Source organism: Perissodus microlepis, chromosome 18, assembly GCF_051167445.1.
Source record: "Perissodus microlepis isolate ML-2025 ecotype Zambia chromosome 18, ASM5116744v1, whole genome shotgun sequence".
Taxonomy (NCBI): Eukaryota; Metazoa; Chordata; class Actinopteri; order Cichliformes; family Cichlidae; genus Perissodus; species Perissodus microlepis.
Window position 1 is genome coordinate 4,590,438 of NC_140478.1, and position 22,974 is coordinate 4,613,411.

Sequence of the window (22,974 nt, forward strand, 5' to 3'; positions counted from 1 at the left end):
TCTTGTTTTTTGAAACCACATGGATAGCACCTGACCAATCAGTAATGGCCTGGAGCATGTCAAACTTCTGTGTTCTTCCAAAATTTCTTTATACCTAATCCTAAGCTTCTGGTTATAACATCAAAAAACTAACAGTGGTAAGTTGATTGAAAAAAACAAACATGCATTTTATAGTACAGATGTTGTTCTAATAATAAGATGGGTATTGTTTGTGTTGGATTCTTTAGAAATTTGTGGCATACAAGGAGTGGCAACTAATGCAAGTGATGGTAAGTCCAATTCTAGACATGCACCAGTTGTCTTGTGCAACGAGTACAGTTAGTAATTCAATATCTGTAATGTATTCAATTTTGATTTGAATGAATTAGGTATAAGAAAAAAGGGTATCACCAGTAGTTATGCTATTTTTTACTTCTTCTGTGTTAATATAGCTTGTTTTCAGATCTACATTTCACTCTTAAAATTTGCCTTCAAATTTTGCCAGATAGTGACTAAAAATGTACTCTTTTTTTGCAGTTGTCTGCTTGGCTCTTTTATGGAAACCAGTCCAGTAAGTATCACGCCATAGAACTGCACAACCCTGTATAAGGGTGTATGCTTGTGCTCAGTTCAATGAATTAACTTAAATCTCTTCATTGACCTCAACTTGCACTATAAATCTGAAAATGTTTTGAAAAATGTGTCACACAAAAGTCCTCTAATATGCTCCAATAAGGTCTAATAAGGGCTTCTAGGTCTAAAAAGAGAAGTCAATGTGGAAGTCCCTTAAGCCTGAATTGTTTTTAAAAACCATCTTGTTATTTATAAGTTTGTAGAGTATGACCCTACAATAATGCATTAGAAAAAACCCCAACAATCACCGATGAACGCCCTTTTAACAGGAAAACACCTCCAACAGAACCAGGCTCAGGGAGGGGCGGGGCCATCTGCTGCGACCAGTTAGGGAGAGAGAAGTAAGGCAGAATAAAGGCATGCTGTGGAAGAGAGACAGAGGTTAATAACAAGTATGATTCAATGCAGAGAGGTCTATTAACACATAGTGAGTGAGAAAGGTGACTGAAAAAGAAAAACTCAATGCATCATGGGAATCCCCCGGCAGCCTACGTCTATTGCAGCATAACTAAGGGAGGATTCAGGGTCACCTGGTCCAGCCCTAACTATATGCTTTAGCAAAAAGGAAAGTTTTAAGCCTAATCTTAAAAGTAGAGATAGTTTCTGTCTCCCGAATCCAAACTGGAAGCTGGTTCCACAGAAGAGGGGCCTGAAAACTGAAGGCTCTGCCTCCCATTCTACTTTTAAATACTCTAGGAACAACAAGTAGTTCTGCAGAGCGAGAGCAAAGTGCTCTAATAGGGTGATATGGTACTACAAGGTCATTAAGATAAGGTGGTTCCTGATTATTTAAGACCTTGTATGTGAGGAGCAGGATTTTGAATTCAATTCTGGATTTAACAGGAAGCCAATGAAGGGAAGCCAAAATGCTGCAGCATTTTGAATTAAGGTTTAAGGCTTTTCAGGGAGTTTGATGTACATCCTGATAATAATGAATTACAGTAGTCCAGCCTAGAAGTAATAAATGCATGAACTAGTTTTTCAGCGTCACTGTGAGACAGGATATTTCTAATTTTAGAGATTTGGCGCAAATGAAAGAAAGCAGTCCTAGATATTTGTTTAATATGTGCATTGAAGGACTTATCCTGCTCAAAAATGACTCCAGATTAAGTATCTGGTTAGATAATATATTCTAAGATTTTTAGGGCCAAATACAGTAACGTCAGTTTTATCTGGATTTAGAAGCAGAAAGCTAGGGCTCTTTGGAGGTTGGAAGACATTCCTGCAGTTTAACTAATTGGTGTGTGTTATCTGGCTTCATGGATAGATAGACCTGGGTGTCATCTGCATAGCAGTGAAAATGTATGCTGTCTTCTAATGATACTGCGTGAAGGAAGCATATATAATGCAAACAGAATTGGTCCTAGCACTGAATCCTGTGGAACTCCATTATTTACCTGTGTGTAAAGAGGACTCTCCATTTACATGAATAAATTGGAGTCTATTAGATAGATTACTACAACCCAGTGCAGCGCAGTACCTGTAATACCTACTGCATGCTCTAATAAGATATTTTGGTCAACATTTGTAACCTTCACTAAAGCTGTTTCTATGCTGTGATGAGCTCTGAAACCTGACTGAAACTCTTCAAATAAGCCACTCCTCTGCAGATGATCTGTTAGCTGTTTGACAACTACTCTTTCAAGGATTTCTGATATGAAAGGAGGGTTAGAGATTGGCCTATAATTAGCTAAGACTGCTGGGTCTAGAGATGGCTTTTTAAGTAACGGTTTAACTACTGCTAGCTTGAAGGCCTGTTGTACATAGCCTATTATTAGAGATAAGTTGATCATACATTTGGACAGATTTCTAGAAATGCTTAACCAACATTTTTAAATTCTCCCTAATGTCGCCTGCTCTGGCCCCTGGAAGACAACTACCTGTGTTTGGTGGCATAGCTTTGCATGTCTCAGAATAGAATCGCCAATTAGTTTGATTGCCGGGGGGTGTCGCTGAGTGGGGAGAAAGAATTAGACACATGAACTGGTTGGTGTACCAGGCTTCTGTTTAAACTACATTTCCTCCTCACTGTCACCCAGCCATCCGGTTTCCCCAGCTGCTCGGGACAGTCTGCAGGGGGACAGCTAGGCTCCACTGGCTACAGGGACCTGGCTATTTTGAGGGTGCAAAGCAGAGTCTCCAGTTCAGTGATCCTGGCCTCCAGAGCTGCAAACAGGCTACATTGAAGCATCATTATTGCTAAAGGAGGCTGAGGGGTAATTAAACTTACTTAAAAAACTTAGACTTATATTACTTTTAACAGGAAAAAAAAAAAAAGAGAGAGAGAGAAACTCTTCCGGGAAAAAGTTTAATCGTTGTCATAGTGAACATGGTGAGCTAAGACAGCTCTCTGATACACAAAAACAAACATCTGCAATTACAACCACGTTTTGGGTGAGGCTTCTCAAAAGGCTACCGACTGAAGGCTGGCTGACAATTATAATACAATGCATCATTAGTAGAACACATGACAGAAATACCACTCAGTCTGGGAACCATATTTCTCTTGCTTTGGTCTAAAATCTTTTCCAAAAATGAGGTTTGGTCTGCCTTCTGTACTTTTAATTCCATTAATAACTGCTCCGTTAAAAGGTTGAAAATCACAGTTGTTTATAAATCTAGGACTTAACACTCATTAGAACAAGCATGCTGTCACACAGCTGAAAAATTGGGTGGTTTAAATAATAAACATGCTTCTTACAACAAAATTATGACAACCAAAGTAATAAGATGCATGGACTCTTAAACTGAGTGGCATTTCCTTGTAATTCTGTGGCAGTTGAAAATAGCAAAATGTTTTTGGAAGAGTCTTCAAGAAGCAGGCAAACAGTTTTTGTTCAGCAACTGCGTATGTGTCACAATTCTTCAACATCAAAAAAAAAAAAAAAAAAAAAAAAAAAAAAAAAAAAAAAAAAAAAAAAAAGAATGAAATGGTCAACGATTCATCTTTTCAAGTGAGCATTTCTGAAGCATAAACATTCATTTTGTTTTAAAGTGGAGCTCTGCAAAGAGTAACTACACAGACAGCAGTTCTGCCTCTTGAAATCCTCCCCTGTGCTAGCAGAGAGAACATAATCCAAAAACTACCCAAAAAAATGTAAATAAAAAAAACACCAACATTCAGGTTGTGACTCGCTCTCTTATGACATTTTAGTTTATATAAAAAAAAAAAAAAAAAGAAAGAAAGTAAGAAAGAAAGAAAGAAAGAAGGAAAAAAGGATGTATCAGATTCCATAGTTTAAAGTGCAGAGCTGCTGTAATGAGCTGCATGTGACACATGTAGTGTTGCATGTGGGAAAAGAAAACTGCTTCTGCACAGCATCAAGGCAGCGATGCCTGAAATGTATGATTCCCCAGCTGACCTGTGATTCTTTTTTTCCATCCCAATGTCTGGAAACACCTTTATAAAATATAATTAAGAAACAAACAAAAGAAAAGATAAAATCTAAAATACATTACCAATCACAGTGCAATAAATTCGGAGAAGATTCATTCGAAACTAAATTTCACCATCTATTTAAACTCTGTGAGAGATCAGTTGTACAACCATGTACCACTCATCTCTATCACCCTTTTCTGTATAAGTGCTGCATTATGAGCGTCCACCAGCAGGCAGTGCTGTTACACTGTATGATGACAGAACAAAAGCAAGGATGTGGGAACTGAAAGCAGAACGAAAATGGACCTATGGCTCTGTAAACAAATATATATTGTCACACTACTACGCACGTAGCAATTACTTTATAGTTAACAGTTCTATTCATGTGGTCCATCCTGTTTTACTGCATTTTTAAAAAGGCTATTCGCACAACAGGGCTCCCTCTGAAGATTTGAAACAGAGACTGCAAAGAAGGTAACAGAACTCCAATTTTTTTTCTCCTCCACTTCCATGAGAGATGCCTGATTTCTGTGATTAGGGACAGTATGGCTACAGAACCAGAGTCCTTTCTGATTTTGAATTAATTACAAAATCATTATGCGAGTCTGCGAGGTGCAGCATAAGTTGTGGTAAAGCTGTCACACAGAGAATCAGTTGGAGGGCTTACAAACAGGTCCATCTGTAAGCTATCCAATGTTTGTAATATTTCAATATGATGCTGATTTCTTTTTAAAATGAACTAATTTTATTCTTTTTTTTTTTTTTTTTTAAATTGCACTGGCTGTGGCTAAAAAGAACAGATTTCTCTGTGAGCTTTACTGTAATGACACGCAGACACGCCAATCAGCTGTGTCCACATTTGATCAGTGGCCTCAGTGTCCAGTACAGTCAAGCAACCCTGTTTGCTGTGCATCAGAGCGCTCTCCAACATCATTCTGTGTGTGCAATTTAAAATGCTCTTCAATTCTTTCTTTCTACACTGCACATTGAACAAAATCAAGGAAACTTCCTGAAATTGTATGCATGATCTTAAACCTTAAATAAATTCAAACAAGATGGAATTCTTGGCAAAAGACTCTTGGTGCCGGCAGTGTGATGAAGCATCATCGAGTGTTCCCAAGTAATTTTTTTTTTTTCCTATGTAGACATTAACGGCTGCCTGTAAATATGGTGAAGTACTTTATGTTTGCTTTTTTTTTTCTTTTTCTATTTTTTTTTGGGGGGGGGGGTATAACTTTATTTTTAAAAATCAATCAGAGAGCACAGTGCCATCTGTGATTGAATTTCTAGTACGCAACATCTTTACTCATATTTCGAATGTTCAACCATTGCTAATCAGCTAGCCTTGGCTATTCCTATTTCTGGTTTTCCTACTTCCTGGTCAAATAGACTGCATGGACAAAAGTATTGGGCCACACTTTTTAAACTTTGAATTCAGCGGTTTCCAGTTCTAGTGCTGCAGTTGTAAAAATCAAGCATCTAGCCATGCAGTCTGACTTCACAAACATTTCCTAAAGAGCTTATTGAATTTAAGCATGACACTGCAATAAGCCAGTTTAATGTTTCTTCCCTCTCAGATATTCCACAATCAACTGCAAATCGTCTTCTTCCAAACTTTAAGCATTTAGGAACTGCAGCCTCAGAGTGTTAGACCACATCAAGCTACAGAGTGAGGTCACCAGGTGCTGAGGTACATGGTGTGTTACCAACACTCGGCACAAAAATTGTGCGCCAGGAGATCATAGCATAGGTCTCTATGGCTGAGCAGCTCCTACAGGTATTATGGTAGGTGACCCAGTAGTTTGGTCCATAGCTGTGCAGCTGTTCTAGTCTTTGATGCCAGGCAACTTCCAAAAAACAAGCTCATCCAAATATACCATCTTGGACAGCACGAGTTCTTGTTCTACTCTGGACAACTGTCACAAGGTCGACTCGACTCTAACCAGAAAATACAGTCCAAGATGGAGAGCCTTTTTGGGAAAAACAAAAGAAGTTCCTTTCATGGCACAAATCTAATCATTTGAAGTGCTGAAGTAACATTCGAGGTTGATTTTTGATGTCTCGGTCCACTTGGGGTGAATTACATTCTTCTAAATAAAACAAATAAAATCTTTAAAGACCTCAATCAACAAAAACAGCTACAGTACCAAAATATGGTTTTCCTCTGTGTGTCCATAGTACACATGCAGATGCCTTCAGAAGGAAGCTGCCTGACTGTTACTGATTAATGCTACACATGAGGCCCAGAGGAAAGCTGTTCAAAGCCTATGCCAAACGGAATGAGGGAGTTTGAGCTCTTACAGTCAGTATGCAATGTTGTATCACCAGGAAATCTCACAATGAAGAGAAAGTATGTTTGCCCACTGGGTGTCTGTTCTTTAAACTTACTGAAGGCGGTGGGTGGTCAGCAGCAGCAGTTTAGGGGGGGCTGCCATATAAAGCAAAAGGAAGGTGAGCAAGGCTTTCGGCTGCTGTTAAACTTCTTCAGAGGACACTCACTGCCAGCAGCTTTCTTGACCAAAGGTAAGCACCGGTTTAAATCCAGACCACAACGCTTGGAAAATAAAAAGGTTCGTCCTCTCTGAACTAGAAGCTTAATGGTACTTGGTAGACTTCCGCTCTCAGTGCACTTCATGGCGACCGTGGTCAGTCAGTTAATGACTTTGAATTTGAGGGTTGGGGGTGAAGTAAAGTTCAAAAGTTTGTCCTTCTATTGTCATCTCATCTCCCCGTCCTCCTCATGGTTCTCACATGTCCACCCGGTTCACAATGTCTCTTTTGGAGGCACAAGAGTCAGCCAGAAGAAGCGCCAGCTGATGAGAAGTGTGTGTGGAAGGAGAGGGGCGGTGGTGGCATTACCAAATATGGGATTCACAGTGAGTCATTTTAATGACGCCCACTCCTCCACCTAACCGGCGGTAGTTCATTCCTCCGTACAACCTAAAAAAAGGAGACAAGTCAAAGAATGTCAACAGTGCAAACACAGGGCTGCACAATTAATCCAAATGTAATCTCCATCACCATTTTTGCTTCCCACAATTATATAATCACATTTGAGCAATATTTAAAATTCTTGCTCTGCCATTGAAAACACAAAGAAAAAGCCACTCAAGTACTCCCTAAAACTCAGCCCCTGTCCACATGTCTGCATGTACTAATCACAGCTGTTCACTGCATCATGCAGCTTGAAGTTTCCTGCAGGAGTCTGTGTGGCTGCAACTAGAGTTAAGATTAGCATTTGTGTTCAGTGTCACAGCTATGAATTTATTTAACACATGTAGACACACATCGCATAGCTAAGTGTTTGACAGCTGTACTTGATGTATAGTAACTAAAGAACTGATCCTACTAGAATACCATTTACCTCCATGTGTTGGCGTCAGGGTCATAGACTTCTATAGTTTTCAGATACGTCGTGCCATCAAAGCCTCCAACTGCCATCAGTTGACCATTAACCACTGCTAAGCCCACCTACAGACACACATAGTTACTCCAATGCCTCATACAACATATGGTATCATTTAAGGTGTGCATTAAAATACATAAACATCCATCATGACTCTCCAACACACACACACACACACACACACTCACCCCACTCCGTCTGGACGTCATTGCCACTACAGGAGACCATTGATTGGTCCTGGGGTTGTATCGCTCTGCGCTGCTTAGCTCTGTGGTGTCGTCTCTACCTCCCACAGAGTAAATCATGTCCTGATAGACCGCACAGCCAAGGTGCTTTCTTCTGGTTCCCATGGGGGACACTGTGTGCCAGCGGTTCTCTTGAGGGTTGTAGCGCTCCACTGAAGAGGAAAGAATGAGGTGATTAAATAACAGGAGAAAATGACAGAAATATGTAGACAGATTTCAATCATTGGTTCAACTAAGAACATCGTTCAAATGTGGTTATCAATGGGAAACAAGAAACACCACTTACATACAGTTTGATTTGCTTTACCATTAACTTTAACCACTAAGAGTAAGTGTAACTCCTGAGCTATTGGTCATTAAAGATCATCATCATCATCAAGCCTCTGTAATTGTATTCAAGCCCCAAATTGCAACCCCTAAACTGCTCCCTGTTGGTCAAACTTAACTGAAAAAGTTTCAGTTTTTATTACACTGCTTTTAGACATAAGTTACAGCATTTTGTGAGATAAAGTATCAGTTTTTACATACAAATATAATTAAACAAATTCTTTTAATCTAAGTATTTTAAAAATGTTGCATTTTTTTTAATCCTCAGCTTTTCAACTAAAATCTGTCTAGTTATGTTTAGTAATTATAGTAGTCAAAATGTGACACTGTACACTGGAAATTGTTATAGCGATTCAACTAAAGAAAAAAAAAAAAAAAGAAGAAAGATTTAAGACATTTGACACCCATCCAAACTGAGGCATGTTTGTCATTTGTATTAGTTTCTGTGTATTTTTGACATTTAAAATATTTATTTTTAGGCCTTTTTGACACTATAGAGCAGCGGTCTCCAACCTTTTTTGCGCCACGGACCGGTTTATGCCCGACAATATTTTCACGGACCGGCCTTTAAGGTGTCGCGGATAAATACAACAAAATAAAACTAGTACCGGTACCGAAAAAAACAAAATTTATTCATAACACACGTGAAAAGACCAAGGAAAACCGAGTAAACGATAAAAACGATAACAAAATAACGCTGAAAACCGATAAAAACCCTGAAAACTATACATTTCACACCTGAGCCTCAACTCTCGCGGCCTAGTACCAAACAACTCACGGACTGGTACCGGTCCGAGGCCCGGGGGTTGGGGACCGCTGCTATAGAGGACAGGAACAGAGAGCAGTGAATGACACACAGGAAATGTCCAGAGCCAGACTAGAACCCAGGCCCCTGCAGTAGTCTTTATCTAAATGTGGCTCGCCTGCTCTGTGAGCTGTTCTGGCAGCAATACTTCAGACATTAAGACTTGAACAACCTCCAGGGAGAAAACTGAAGGCAATTCTGAAGTGCCAAAAACTGCAGTTCCCGAAGTGGCCATTTGAGCCTTTTCCAAACATTTGTCCATCAATGACTGTTAAAATGTTAAAATAAAGTGCATAAAAACAAAGAAGTTGTTTACACTCCTATGGATTTTCCCCCCTTCGATCATTTTTTGTGCTGCCATATGGGGCTGCATCTGCTTGCTGTTTGGTATAGACAATCTATGCTCTCATTTGGTGAGTGAAATGCCACTATTTGAGATTAGTCTATTACTTGGCACCAATTAGCAGGTACCTGATAACCAAATCTTGCTAAGGTTAGCAGATGACTTAGTATTTCTCCATCTTTTTTATACAGTCCATGCTTACACATGATTCAGTGCACACCTGTGTTTAATGGAGATGTTCCATCAGATCCTCCTACAGCATATAGAAATCCTCCCAGTACAGCCACAGCTACACCCAGTCGCCTGGTGCTCATGGATGCGACACGAGTCCATTTGTTCTCCTTGGGATCATACCTGAACACAGCCAGGTTGGCCATTTAATTCCAAAGAATCATTTTTGCATTAAACTAACTTTTATCTAGTAGCCACCAATGGAACTGGAAACCCAAATAGTATAGTACAGGAAATCTGCTACCTTTCAACTATGTTGAGACAGGAAACTCCATCCTGCCCTCCCACTGCATACAGATATCCTCCAAGTACAGCGACGCCAACACTGGTGCGACAAGTACTGGTGGGGGCCACATCGCTGCTCCACTGGTTGGTTTTAGGATCGTATCTAAAGTGGAGGTAATCACGTAAGTAGAATAAGACACACACACACAAACAGACTGTTGGAAAGCTGTGAATATCTACAGTGAAAGCCTCAGGGACTGCCGCTGACCTCTCCACAGAGTTGAGATATGACGAGCCATCGTGACCTCCCACTGCATACAACAGATCATCCAGGACACTGACACCAACTCCACATCGCCGCTTACTCATTGAAGCTACCATCCGCCACTCATTAGTCTGCGGATCATAGCGCTCCACACTGGAAATAGCGTCACCGCTGCACCAACCTCCAACTGCAAGAGAGAGAGAGAGAGAAAGAAAGAAAGAAAGAAAGAAAGAAAGAAAGAAAGAAAGAAAGAAAGAAAGAAAGAAAGAAAGAGTAAAAAATAAAAATCAGGCTTTTACTACAAAATACCAACAGTCGACTGGTAAGGATTTAAATTAAAAACAAATAAAAATGCAATATTAGGAAATCATGGTTTTAATTTCTGTGCCTAAGATACTGACCTGCAAAAAGGACCTCTCCACATCGGATGGGTTTCCTGGGTCGGGTTCTGGGACCCTGCATTAGCGGTCTCTCCTGTGGTAGCAGCAGGTAATTCTTGGCCTCATCCACCAAGTCTCTGTAACATTAACCCCAAAGTAAACAGTTTCATATTAACCACAATAGCATAAATTTCCTCGATTATATGTGCACAAGCAGGATTTTTACCACTACTCCCCTTACAAACAGCACTCACCTGCACTCCTCGTCACTCTTGATGAGTGGATCTGAACCCACTGTGCCCACGAGGAACTTGGGGCTGAGGAGTGGCAGGCGGACATGCTGTAGGACCTGCAGAGCAAATACAATTAAAGAAGTCAAGCTTGAAACATTAGTCAGAATAGGACAACTAACTAAAAATGTAGTTCACAAACTATCAGAAAAACAGTCAAACTAAACTAACAAGGAAAAATGGACTAAGAGAATTAAACCAAAAGGAGATGTTGAATGTACTGCAGGCTTCTAGCGACAAACCTGGGGTAGCTGAGGTCTTCGCTCCTGGATGCTGTATTTCACCCAGGCCATCACGGCATTGAAAACCTGCTCCTCACTCCGCACGTTCAACTCATCACTGGAGATTATGTCAATGAGCTGGTTGGCAGGCAGAAGCATGAACTCCTCACTTTCCATTACCTACAAAAATGAAGTGCAACAGACAGTCAAAGAGAGAACTGTTCATTAAAGGTCTCAGCACATCAGTCAGCAAATCAATTTTCATTACCATCAACGTCAAATAAATTGTATTCACACTTTTTAAAGCAATTCACCTTTCTCACAAAAGCATGATGTGAAATCTCATTTCTACACTAACAAAAGCAAAACCTGTCACGGGGAATAATCTCGCTCTGTCTTTTCTTCTCTCTGTTCTTTGTTTTCCAAAGAGAAATTGGCTTTTAGCTGATGACATTAAAAATAACTGAGGTGAGGTGACTGAATAGCTCTCATCAGTTCATTTCACAATATTTTAGTTGGGCTAGCATCCTGACTTTCTCCACTTAAGATCATTGCCCTGTTGATGCCTGCATTGCCATTGCTCTGTAAAATGTGTTGGCACAACTTTGAAATCATTGCATGAACATGGACTGGAAGGAATCTGGGCCTTGAGGTAGCAAAGTGCTATTTTTAACATAATGGCTTACAGTACTGAAAACAGAAAATTCACTTTAAGAGAGAAGTTTTAAAAGGAGACCTACAGCACTGCTATAACACTTTCTCAAAGTGTTACTGTGGACTAAGGTAATGCCACCTAGAGTAAGTATATGGTTAGACACCACGTTCGGAAGATATTTTTTTTTTATGGGAAAGAGTACAATAACCTCAGTGTCTGAATTTAGCAGGAAATTAAAGGTCATTCTTTATCTTTAAGACATCCTACAGTTTAATTCGTTTGTGTATTCTGGTTTCATGGATAGATAAAGCTGGGTATCGTTGCATAGCAATGAAAATGCAAGCTATAACTTACAATAATATTGCGTATAGAAATGGCCCTAGCACAGAACCCTTTTGTGTGTGAACAAGACTCCCTATTTAATAAGATAAGATTCAAACCACTGTAGTAAAACATTGTGGTCAACAGTACTGAATACTGCACTGCGGTCTAGCAGCACAGAGAATAAGAGTAAGATCATCTGTAACCCTCACTAGTACTGTGATGAGATCTGAAACCCGACTGAAATTCCTCTGCAGATGAAAGAATAGCTGTAAAACAGATAACTGATAAAGATTTTTTATTAAATAAAAGGACGGGGAAAAGATTGGTCTATAATTAGCCAAGACAGCTTGATCAAGTAAAGGATGATGACACAGCTGTTCAAATATGTCTCTAGAAGGGACAATACTTTCTGTACAATGCCTTCTGAGAGAAAGGTTTATGGTCAGGGATTTGGTAATTAGGTTAAATTACTTTAATCAGCTGTTTAAAGCCACCATTTTCAAAGGACGGTAAGGTCTTGCATCATGCATGCTTTGCACTGTGCGGGTATATTTGTGGTGTTCGTTGCCTTTGTGGAAACATGGTATTGACAGTTTGCAGTGCATGCTATTCAGCTTCTTTTTCAGACTTTCAAATTCAATTTTATTTATGAAGCACCAAATCACAACACCGGTTGCCTGAAGGCTCTTGTGCCCTGTGATATGTTGGCCCTTTAAACAGCCGAAATATCTTCACCATCTTTTTCAGTATTTTCCTTGTCTTTGAAGCCTTGGGCTAATTCCACTGGGGTGTCTTCTTTGATAACACTGGCGCTTCAGTTTCTGATTATTATATATAATGTGTGTATACATACATATATATACACACACACACGTGTGTGTGTGTGTGTGTGTGTGTGTGTGTGTGTGTGTGTGTGTGTGTGTGTGTGTGTGTGTGTGTGTATATATATATATATAAAAAATGTCAAATTTTATAGCAACCATGTCTCATATGAAGGTTATGTTGTGATAATCTTCTTTAATCTTATTTTCTTGACATTCACTCCATCATACATGCATGTGTGGTTTCAAACAAATGAAGGGGAAGGAATTAAGGAAATGCCAACCTATAAAAATGAGTTTTCAGCATTCAGCAATACATCCAATTAGTAACGGCAGAGAAATGTTCCTTGAGGCAGGAGAGGCTGTTCTATTAAAACCATTAACTAGGTGACCCAGGGGTAACATATAAAAATAAATAAATAAAAAGAAACAGAATTGGTCCAAGGCTTGAACCCCAGGCACTCCACATACGAGCGGTGCAGATTAGAGCATGCATTGATTAATATGAATTCTAAAATATCCGTTTGATAAGTATGGAAAAAAAAAAAAAACTATTTAAGATCAGTACCGGTGATCCCAACCCAGCTTCATAGTATGCTAATAAGAGTAGCATTATCAACAGTATCAAAGGCTTCAGATAAGTCAAGCAGGACATAAATGGAATGCTCACCTTTATCCGAGTGCATAAGGACATCATTAATAATTTTCAATAACGCTGTTTCAGTGCTGTGTCTGTAACCAGATTGGAATTTATAGAAAATATTATTTACTCTAAGATCCGAATGAGTTGACGACCAACAACTTTCCTAAGGATTTTGAAAAGAAACAGTTTGGAAATTGGCCTATAAGTATTTAAATCAGTGGGATCTAAGGAGGTTTGTTTTTTAGTAGAGGGACGACGCTGGCTGGAATCCAGCCAGATGAAAGGGACCGATTGACAGGCAGGGTGAAGTGCACAAGTGTGAGACTATATTCAAAATATCTGTTGAAGAGATTATTTGAGAGAGACTTGGAATATGGAGAGCAGTCTTTTTCCGTCTCCGTCTTTCTTCATTCTCTTCTTTGGTGGCAGATACAATCACTGACCCACGGAGGAATTGGTAACTTGGGCTAATCTGACTTTTAACAGTGCGACATGATGCTGAATTGAAGAGCATATATTATTAAACCAGTTAACTAAGTCACTGATATCTGAAAAAATAGTTTTTGATGCAGTTACATCTGGGTTGCACATCACCAGCTGTTAGTATCTGCACTGCACCTTCACAGCCTGTTTGTACTTGACAGTGTGTTTTTGCCTGAAGTGGAGAACGTGATGCTTTCACCTTTAGCAGGAACAGATTTCTATTTTATGTACTGTGATTTGTTGGTTTAAAGTCTGAAGCTTTGAAGTAGCTCCAACTGTCGTCTTTACCTGCATTTGTCTTCTTGTTGTGCGCACCACAGAACGTAAATGTATGGCCTTACTATACCAACAACACCATGATATGGCACTTTTAGATCATTTACAAATGTAAACCATTTTTATAACAGACGCATGTGGCACGACAGAAAGAAATCTTTATATCCTAAATGTATACTAATGTATGTATACTAAATGTAAATTTTGCGCATTCAATCTAAAGCAACATGTAGAATCATTGTAACACGTAGCACTATACAGCGATTATAAACGACCGAGAACAGTTGTATGTGGGTTCTTACCTCCTGAAAATTGTGCTGGGTGAACTTATCTGCAATGCGGAGCAGCTCGCGGCAGGAGTGTGTGTCAGCAAAGGCCCTGATGCCCAGGCAGTTAGATGGATCCAGCTGCCTCTTAAGGAACTCGCAGCACGCCTCCTGGATCTCAGCAAGCTGGAGGAGGCAGGCTGCAGGGAGCAGCGTCTGGACATTCCCCTCCTCTACAGTCACCTGAAAGGGTGCAGATCAGGACATCAGATACACTGAGTTTTTTAGCTTTAGCAACTGATTGATCACAATGTGTGGTCTCCACAGCTCCTCCGTTTTTATGCATTCAAACTGTGGCTCCATGTCAGTCTCCTCACATCTTTTGAGAAAGTTCTGCTACAGTCAAGGTTATAGCCAAGAAACATGTTTTTCATTTTAATCATAGACCTTACTGTACTCTGCAGGAAATAAAGCCGCTTGCAAAGGTTTTGCTCTCCTGATTCGTACTTTTTGAAAACTTTGCCATAGACTTGTTTGGACAAGTTTTTTACATTCAATATGCAGTTTCATCAGTTTTTGTTTGTTTGTTTTTTTTTTTGTTTTTTTTTTAACTTAATGTGCACCTGCGGTTAATTCTAATAGCATGCTACCATCCCTACCTGTGATGTATAAGCAAAGTCGATCAGCAGCTCCATGGCTCTCTCATCAATGTCACGAATAACCACTTCCGTCTGCCTGCTCTCTGCCAGCTCTCCAGTAAACATGGCCCTGAAGAAGAACGGGAAAAAGAAAGATGACATTATTTTTTGTGTCACAGCAATCACTGGAGCCCAGGAATTTAGCTGTAAATAAACTAGCCTGATGTGGGATCACACAGTGTCTCCTCATACCTGAAATAGGGGCTGCAGGCAGAGAGGATCACACGGTGCGCGTAGATCTTCTTGGCACCCACCACCAGCACCACGTCACAGAGCTCCCGGTGTTTTCTCAGCAGGTTGATCACCTCCAGGGTCTGCCTCGGGTGTTTGTCTGAGACGTAGGGCATGCGTGCAGGCTGGGGGACCCCTTCAGGGAGCTTGTTGGGGTCCCCCAGAGTACAGCGGCTGGTGATGTCCATTCCAGTGGCGTCCTGACGTGCGCTGGTGGCCCTGACATTAGTACATATGAATATACTCTTAGTTACATTAAATTAATTTAAATTAGAATAAGCTAGCCAGGAACCCACAGTGATGGTAATGCTGAGAGAATGCTGACCCCAGCCAGGCAGTCGGACCACGAACTTTAACAGGTAACAAAAGTGATGAGCAGTCAGGCTGCACCCTCCATTTCTACCACTCATGTTTCTAAAGTACAATCACTGTGGTGATCACTCTGAAGTCTCTTTGTGCTCGTTTTCATCTTTGCATTGTATTAATATCTAAATACTACGGAAAAGATCATGTGTGTTCTCATTAGGATGTGTTGGTGTGTGAGACTGTAGCTTATAGGTTTATATTTGTAAATGACAAGTGCGAGACAATGTGTTTCAGGACATTTTGCAGAGAAACACATAAGTAACAAATTACTTTCTCGTGGGAGTAATTAAGTTATATAGTGCATTACTTTACAAGAAAAGTGTTCCGAGTACATGCTAGGGCTGCCACGATTAGTCGATTAGTCACGATTACGTCAACTATTAAAATCGTCGACGACTGATTTAATAGTCGACGCGTCGTTTGAAGCTTTGTAAGCTCCCGAAAGACGCAGGAATAAGTAGTAGGATTTAAGAGTGTAATAACGGACTGAAACAGAAGACGGCAGCACTGCATGTACAAGGACCTCATATCACCATATCACCCCCCCTCCAAAAAAAAAAAAAAAAGCACTTCACTCTCAAACTGCAGGCTTACTTGTGGTTCCTAGGATACTTAAAAGTAGAATGTGATGCAGAGCCTTCAGCTTTCAGGCCCCTCTTCTGTGGGCCTAGCTCCTAGTTTGGATTCGGGATACGGACACCTACTTTTAGGATTAAGATTAAAACTTTACTTTTTGATAAAGATTACAGTTAGGCTTGAATTAGGTGACCTTAAATCCTTCTTTAGTTATGCTGCAATAGGCTTAAGGCGTCAAGGGTGGCTTTGCTCACAATGAAAAGGAGGAGAATAGGTCAAAACATGAAGCCAAGACTTTGTTGAGTGGTTTTGGGGTTTTTTTGCAAAGTTATTTGCACAAACTCGGGCTTTCAAACAGCTGAAACTCCTCCCCCTTTGTGTCTGTGTGTCTCTGAGCTTCTGTGCAGGATTATCAATAAAATACCGGTAAAAAGTGGCTAGATGGTAGCCGCCGCAGTTCTGACAGAGGTTTCTTCCTGTTATAAGGGCGTTTTTCTCTTCCCACTGTTGACAAATGCTTGCTCATAGGGGGTCGTCTGGTTGTTGGGGTTTTCTCTGTGTTATTGTAGGCTCTTTACCTTACAATATAAAGCGCCTTGAGGCGACTGTTGTTGTGATTTCATGCTATATAAATAAAATTGAATTGAACTGAATACAGTGTCAGTCTACGGCCATCAGCTGAACCTAATATAGCAAGGTCAGTACCCTGCATGTGCCTCAGCCAGTGTAAACTTATCCACACCGGTCGGTTGACTTGGTGTACCCCTGCATCTTTTTAAATCCCAGGATGACTTTGGGTTTGGGATTTACTTCAGCTCATGTTCCCAGTACTGGCCAAGAATTCCTAACACCTGAACGCATCCTCTTCACTTTGTGTCCTTACCATTACAGATGGGAGAAATTCCATCATTGCACATACATGACCTTTGTTAAAGACGTTTTGTGGATTGTATTTAATACATAATGTAAAGTTTCAAATCTTAGTCAATAAAAATTTTTTTTTAAAAATTAAAAAAAATAAATCAGCAAATAAATATCCTTTAAGTGACATATTTTCACATAATAATGTGAAAATAAAATGCAATGTAATCCAGGGCAACTCAGCGACAAGACAAAACAGCTGTGATATTTTTAAAAAAGGAACTTCATCTAGCCAGCATTCACAGGAACTGTTGGCCTGAGGAGAAAAGGTCATGATACACTGAGGCTCTAATGCTTTCACTCAAAACATTCTGACCTTTCATTATGTCATTTGAATTGACCTAACAGTAACAGTAGTAAAAGTACAAAATTAAAAAGCTTAAGTAGGTGTAACGTTTTAAAGACTGGAGTCAAAGTAGTGGGGTAAATGAGGAGACATAAATGCTGCACCTATAGAGATTTTGATTTAAATTTAAACTGCTCCAGACTCTAATCAGAGACATTCGGGAATTTTTTTCTACTCCTATAATTGGATGATGTCAGAGTAGGCGCCATTCCTACACGATTAGCTTTGGCTCTGGCGACACCCCACCGATCTGATGTTCAAACCTTATGTTTATAAGTGGCAGCCAATCAGATCAAAGTGTCTTAAAATGTGGGTGGTCTTTAGAGGGCTAAAATAGCTCATTTCAGACAGAAGATGAACTGAGGGGCCACAACAAGGTAGTATAAGATAAATAAGCATCATTTTGAACAATGACTCATACAAAACTACTCCAGTAGCCAAAGATTACAATTATGGACCTGAAAATTGACCTAACGAGTATCCTTTAAAGCTGCTGGTTGCACAACACAGGAAACTTTTAACTATAAAGCATAAACCAATAATTAGATTCTGTCTTAGTGTTAACGTCTTAAATTAGGTCCTACCTACCCAATTACACACTGCTATTTTTGTTTTATATGACAAATGTAGAATTACGCCGTTTCATTTCACATTAATGACACTAAAACTGCCTTTACAATTAAACTTCCGGAAAATCGGGTCAGGATATTTTCTTTCCTCAGAAAGAACAGAGAAAAGAGTTCACCTCAGTCACATTTCCAATATTCTGTGTGGTTTCTGCTTGGACTGCACGAGTTCATGGCTGCAACACATGCATGAAACAGCTCATGTTTATAATCTGGATGGGACCTCAGCCCTTATACACTATTATGTTACATTATACAAAAATGCTAATGTTGATCATTCTTCCCACCCAAAAGAGAAAAAAAAAAAAAACCTAATGTCCATCCCGTTTCACCTGTAACATGCACAACAGACTCCATGAACACAGTTTTTCATTTTGCATAGTGGCTCTGGTGTTTCCCCTTACTGTGAAAAGTTTATTTTTAGCCAGTCTTGTTTCACAGACTCCTGCTCTGCATCGTGACACCACCTATCTTCTCCAGTGGGCCATCAAACCTAAATTTAAAAGCCCAACAAAGCAGCAGAGCTAAGGTCAGTACCACCAAGTGCTATAGAGAGTTCTGGGTAGAACTTCTATTGAACCAGCCCCTTTGATCCCGTAAGGCAGGGATTTTTCTGCCTTTTAAGCTTATGTGGTGACATAACAAGGTGTCAATGAGCCATGGAGGATCTTTAACTCTCACACAGAAGGAATTTGATTGAGGATTTCCATGACTATCACATCTGATATAATACTGCCGCTAAAAAGAAAATTGGTAAACAGTAGGGCTGGGCCATATCATACCATTCACGGTAATACCGGTGTAATGTTGGGCAACGATAGGAAAATGACATATCGCGATAGAATATGGGTAAAACGCGCATGCGCAGTGCCTTTGTTTACATACGAACATGGCGGCGACGCAGAATGAGAAGGGCGAAAGTGGATCGTTGAATGAAACTGATGAACCTGAACTGGTTTGTAAAAATGCTGCAACTTCAGTGGTGTGGAACTGGTTTAGCTTTTGTCCGTCAGATACACAACAAAGCACTATTTTTGCTAGCGGGCCGTCGTTATTACCGTGTTGTTTGGAAAATACGGCACACTTAAAATCAATCCTTTGATTTCTCTGAAAAGCGACAGAGCCCCTTATAATCCCGTGTGCCTTATGTATGAATCCTGGTTGTGTTTACTGACCTCGAAACGATTTTATGTGGCGCTCGAAAATCTGTCAAATGTTTCAGTACGACTTTGCTAAGCTACGAAGCCGCACCGCTTGATGGATTGTCGGAGCATTACGGCTATCGTAGGCGGAGCCTCGCGGAGTGATACGTACTGTACTTCAACATAATATTACCATATTGTGTGTGTATAACCTCTTTTTAAGTTTTGTGGATATTATACATGGTTATGCTGAGGATATGTCGGCCAGTTTCCACTGGAAATGCCTTTTGGTTAAACTGTCAGCGAGGAATTTGCATTTGCACTTTTACATTTTTATATAACTTTAATGCACATAAAAAACAGCTGCTTGTTTAAGTGAGAATACTTTGATGGGTTTTTTGCACTAATAAAGTTGTGGAGTTGTAAAGTATTTTGTCTCGTGTCAATTATATCGTCAGTTATATCGTTATCGCAAATTTTCAAATGTATATCGTGATAAATATTTTTGGTCATATCGCCCTGCTCTAGTAAACAGTAACCAAAGAATCTGGAATTAACAGCCACATATTTTTGCCATTCTTCCCAGAAAACTACCACACTTACCTGCGCATTGGCTTTGCATCCATGCACTGAAGAACAATGTTTGGTCCTATACTTTCAAGTTAACCTGTGAAGAAAAACAACACAAATCAGCATTTCCTGCAGTTACCCCCACAAATATAAGATAAAAACTAGTATTTTTTTATATCTGATTTATGATTCCTGCCTGCTGATGGGAAAAAATTACAACCTCTTGTGACAGCAGAATAATCATTTTTTCCTGTAATTTACTCCACACCACAATCCTACCTACCAAATTAACCACTTCTGTCAGCAAGACTGAAACCAAACAATCTACTGCTATCAAATTATTATCCTGCAATAAAACCTACCTTTGTACATGTTTTGCTGACACTATGTGTGCGCAGCCTTCTCTCTGTAAATGTTCAGGAACTGGTGACTCACAATGCCTTTCTGCTTCCTTCACATCTCACTCCACTATAACAAATTCTTATAGCCTTCTTCCATTCCATCAATTATTTCCTATCAAACACTTTTATCATTATATCAACCAGTATCACCCCTCTGCTGCCAGTCTTAATTTAAGTTTTTTTTCACATCCAATAACTTTTTTGATACTCACTAAAGCATGGCTCTCTATAGGCAATCATAGTCCTCTTTTCCTCTTACCTGAGGCACACCTACACCAACCCTGGCTGGTGGGGATTGCTGTCATTTTTCTTTTTAATTTAATGCATTCCCATTTTACTGTGTAGTATAACTTCATTCGAACATCTTGGCTTTACCAGAAAACTCTGAAGACCCTGGAATGATTTCAATATTTTACAGTCCACCTAAGCCAAACAATGTTTTACCCAAGAAGTTATCATATTTTACTCCAAAATATGATCAAATTCTTATCCTCAGTGATTTTAACATTATTAAAATTATGTTCTAACTGGTCAACCATCAATGACCATTCTAAATTTCCCTATATGAAAGAATCCATCCAAGCATTCATTCATTTTCTTCTGCTTATCCATTTCATAAAAATCACACACTTGAGTCTAAAAATAAAATATCAATATTGTAAATAAAAATAAATATCTCAGCACTGCCAGCAGCTCTCTGTCTCACGAGTGGCACAGAATGCTAAGCTGGCTTCCACCAACTGTTGAGTTAACAGACTGCTATCTATCTCCAAACATCATACTACAAGTAGCTCTCACTGTTTCAAACTTCAAACACACTGCTACCATTGCAGTGAGATGGAAAGTGACAGCAGTAAATGCTTAAGCCTACTGTAATTAGTGAAGATCAGTGGACAGAAATGAGCTGAACAGCTGAAGTTAAATATCAAGATTTTTTATGTATGTAAATAACAGTTAACTAAAAAAGTAAGCTAATTCATTACATAGTTTAACGGTTGCACCTTTTGTCTAAAAGTAAACCTCTTCAAAAAATAAAATAAAAAACCCCACACAACAACAAAACAACAACAACAACAACTGGCCTTACTTCCAGTTGATGCCACTCATTCAAAACCTGGAGTCCCTCCTTCACACACACACACACATTCTTTTTTCCTTCTCGTTTTTGTCATATGGTTACACTGAGGTGTCAAGTGTTTCAGCCAGCTGCTGCTGCACTAGATTAAATTAACCTAATCAGAGATATACATTAAATTAACCTATTCAGAGAGAAGTCAGAAAACAAGACCCCAAAATGGAAAGCGCTGTGTGGGTTCATCCAGACAGTAGCGGGCTTAGAAGGCTCATTTTAACGTAAGCTTTATTTCAGAAATATCCCCAATATTACTCCATCGGTCTACATTAACACAAGGCAGCTCTCTATGAGTTATTTATTTTTAGCTCTTCGACATGTAGCTTAGCTAAGACACGCTAATTGTTGGCTGATAGCTGCATTAGCAGTTACCAGACTAGTTGGCGATTAATGATTTCCAGTGCTGTGGTAAGAGTTGTGTTAGTATGTGACTTAGCCAAAGAGGAGATAAAAGGAGAAGTAACATCTTCCGAGGCTAAATGCGTTCCAAAAAACTGAAAATCGGGACTAGCTTCTTAACGCTACTTAACTTCCCGAGGATATGTGGGAAAGCTAGTGCTACAGCTAGCACTGAGATAGGGAATTCCCTTCACAATACAAACGTTAAAACAACCTAATACAAGCAGAGACAACAAATTTAAACTATAAACGACATTCAAGAATAATCCAAAGCGTTTAGAGTATTTCTGGTCGTCAGAGATGCTGTTTTAGCATCAGCCCACAAGCCACGGATTGAATATTATAAACTGTAGTGCTAACATTAATTAAATCAGTAGTGAGCGGTATATACCGATACTATAAGCAATGACAACTACGTAGGAAAAAAGCAAGAGTGTACGAAACGGGTTTTACCTTAGAGTTCCATCCCAACCACAGACATTAGTCAGCCAGGCTCTTAATGTTTACAGTTTTAAGCCGTCGGTTGTTTAACTCCGCAGCTTTTCTTCCTCGGTAATATGCGCATGCCGAATGTCAAGCGCCACTTCCTGATAATTTGATTTCAAAATAAAAGTAGGGGACTATGTCATCGCACGTAAAGATAAATAATAAAAAATAAAATGTACCTGAAGTACTGTGCAAAAGTCTAGTGTAAGGATCTAAAAAGTAGTTTGTACTGTTCCAACGAGCTTGAAAGTCGACATTTTGTTTGAGCATCTTTTTTCTACAACAAAGCCTGTCCAAGTCCAACAGGACAATGCCAGTGCTGATCGATGTAGCGGTTCCGAATGACAGCAACATCAGAAAGAAGGAACACGAGAAGCTGGAGAAATACCAAGGGCTCAGAGAAGAGCTCGAGAGGATGTGGAGGGTGAAGGTAACGGTGGTCTCCGGTGACTGCAGTGACTCCCAAGCTAGGCGAGTGGCTCCAGCAGATCCCAGGAACAACATCGGAGATCTCTGTCCAGAAGAGCGCAGTCCTGGGGTGTTTGTGTATATATATATATATATATATATATATATATATATATATATATATATATACACACATACATACATATACATACATACATACTAGGGGTGCAACGATACTCGTATTGATATTGAACCGTTCGATACAGTGCTTTCGGTTCGGTACGCATATGTATGAACAATACAAATTTTTTCATTTATTTGATCAACTTTCCTTAGGCTGCACTGTCAAGCGCAGATCCACTGAGCTCTCAACACAGACAGCATCGTCAGAAGGAAAGTTGATCAAATAAATGAAAACATTTGTATTGTTCATACATATGCGTACCGAACCGAAAGCACTGTATCGAACGGTTCA

General features: G+C 39.7%; 1 protein-coding gene across 1 annotated transcript; it reads right to left on the reverse strand.

The window, feature by feature from the left end:
• Window positions 1–2,906: 2,906 nt before the first annotated feature.
• On the reverse strand, window positions 2,907–22,188 carry klhl20 (kelch-like family member 20). Its single transcript, XM_084912516.1, has 14 exons — window positions 22,059–22,188; window positions 19,707–19,770; window positions 15,088–15,345; window positions 14,857–14,965; window positions 14,234–14,440; window positions 10,751–10,909; window positions 10,473–10,567; window positions 10,240–10,355; window positions 9,842–10,025; window positions 9,593–9,736; window positions 9,338–9,471; window positions 7,586–7,794; window positions 7,356–7,462; window positions 2,907–6,931 (listed from the first exon to the last, which is right to left on the reverse strand). The coding sequence occupies exons 2-14, from the start codon at window positions 19,727–19,729 to the stop codon at window positions 6,847–6,849; spliced, it is 1,830 nt and encodes a 609-aa protein (XP_084768642.1). The 5' UTR covers window positions 19,730–19,770; window positions 22,059–22,188; the 3' UTR covers window positions 2,907–6,846.
• Window positions 22,189–22,974: the final 786 nt, after the last annotated feature.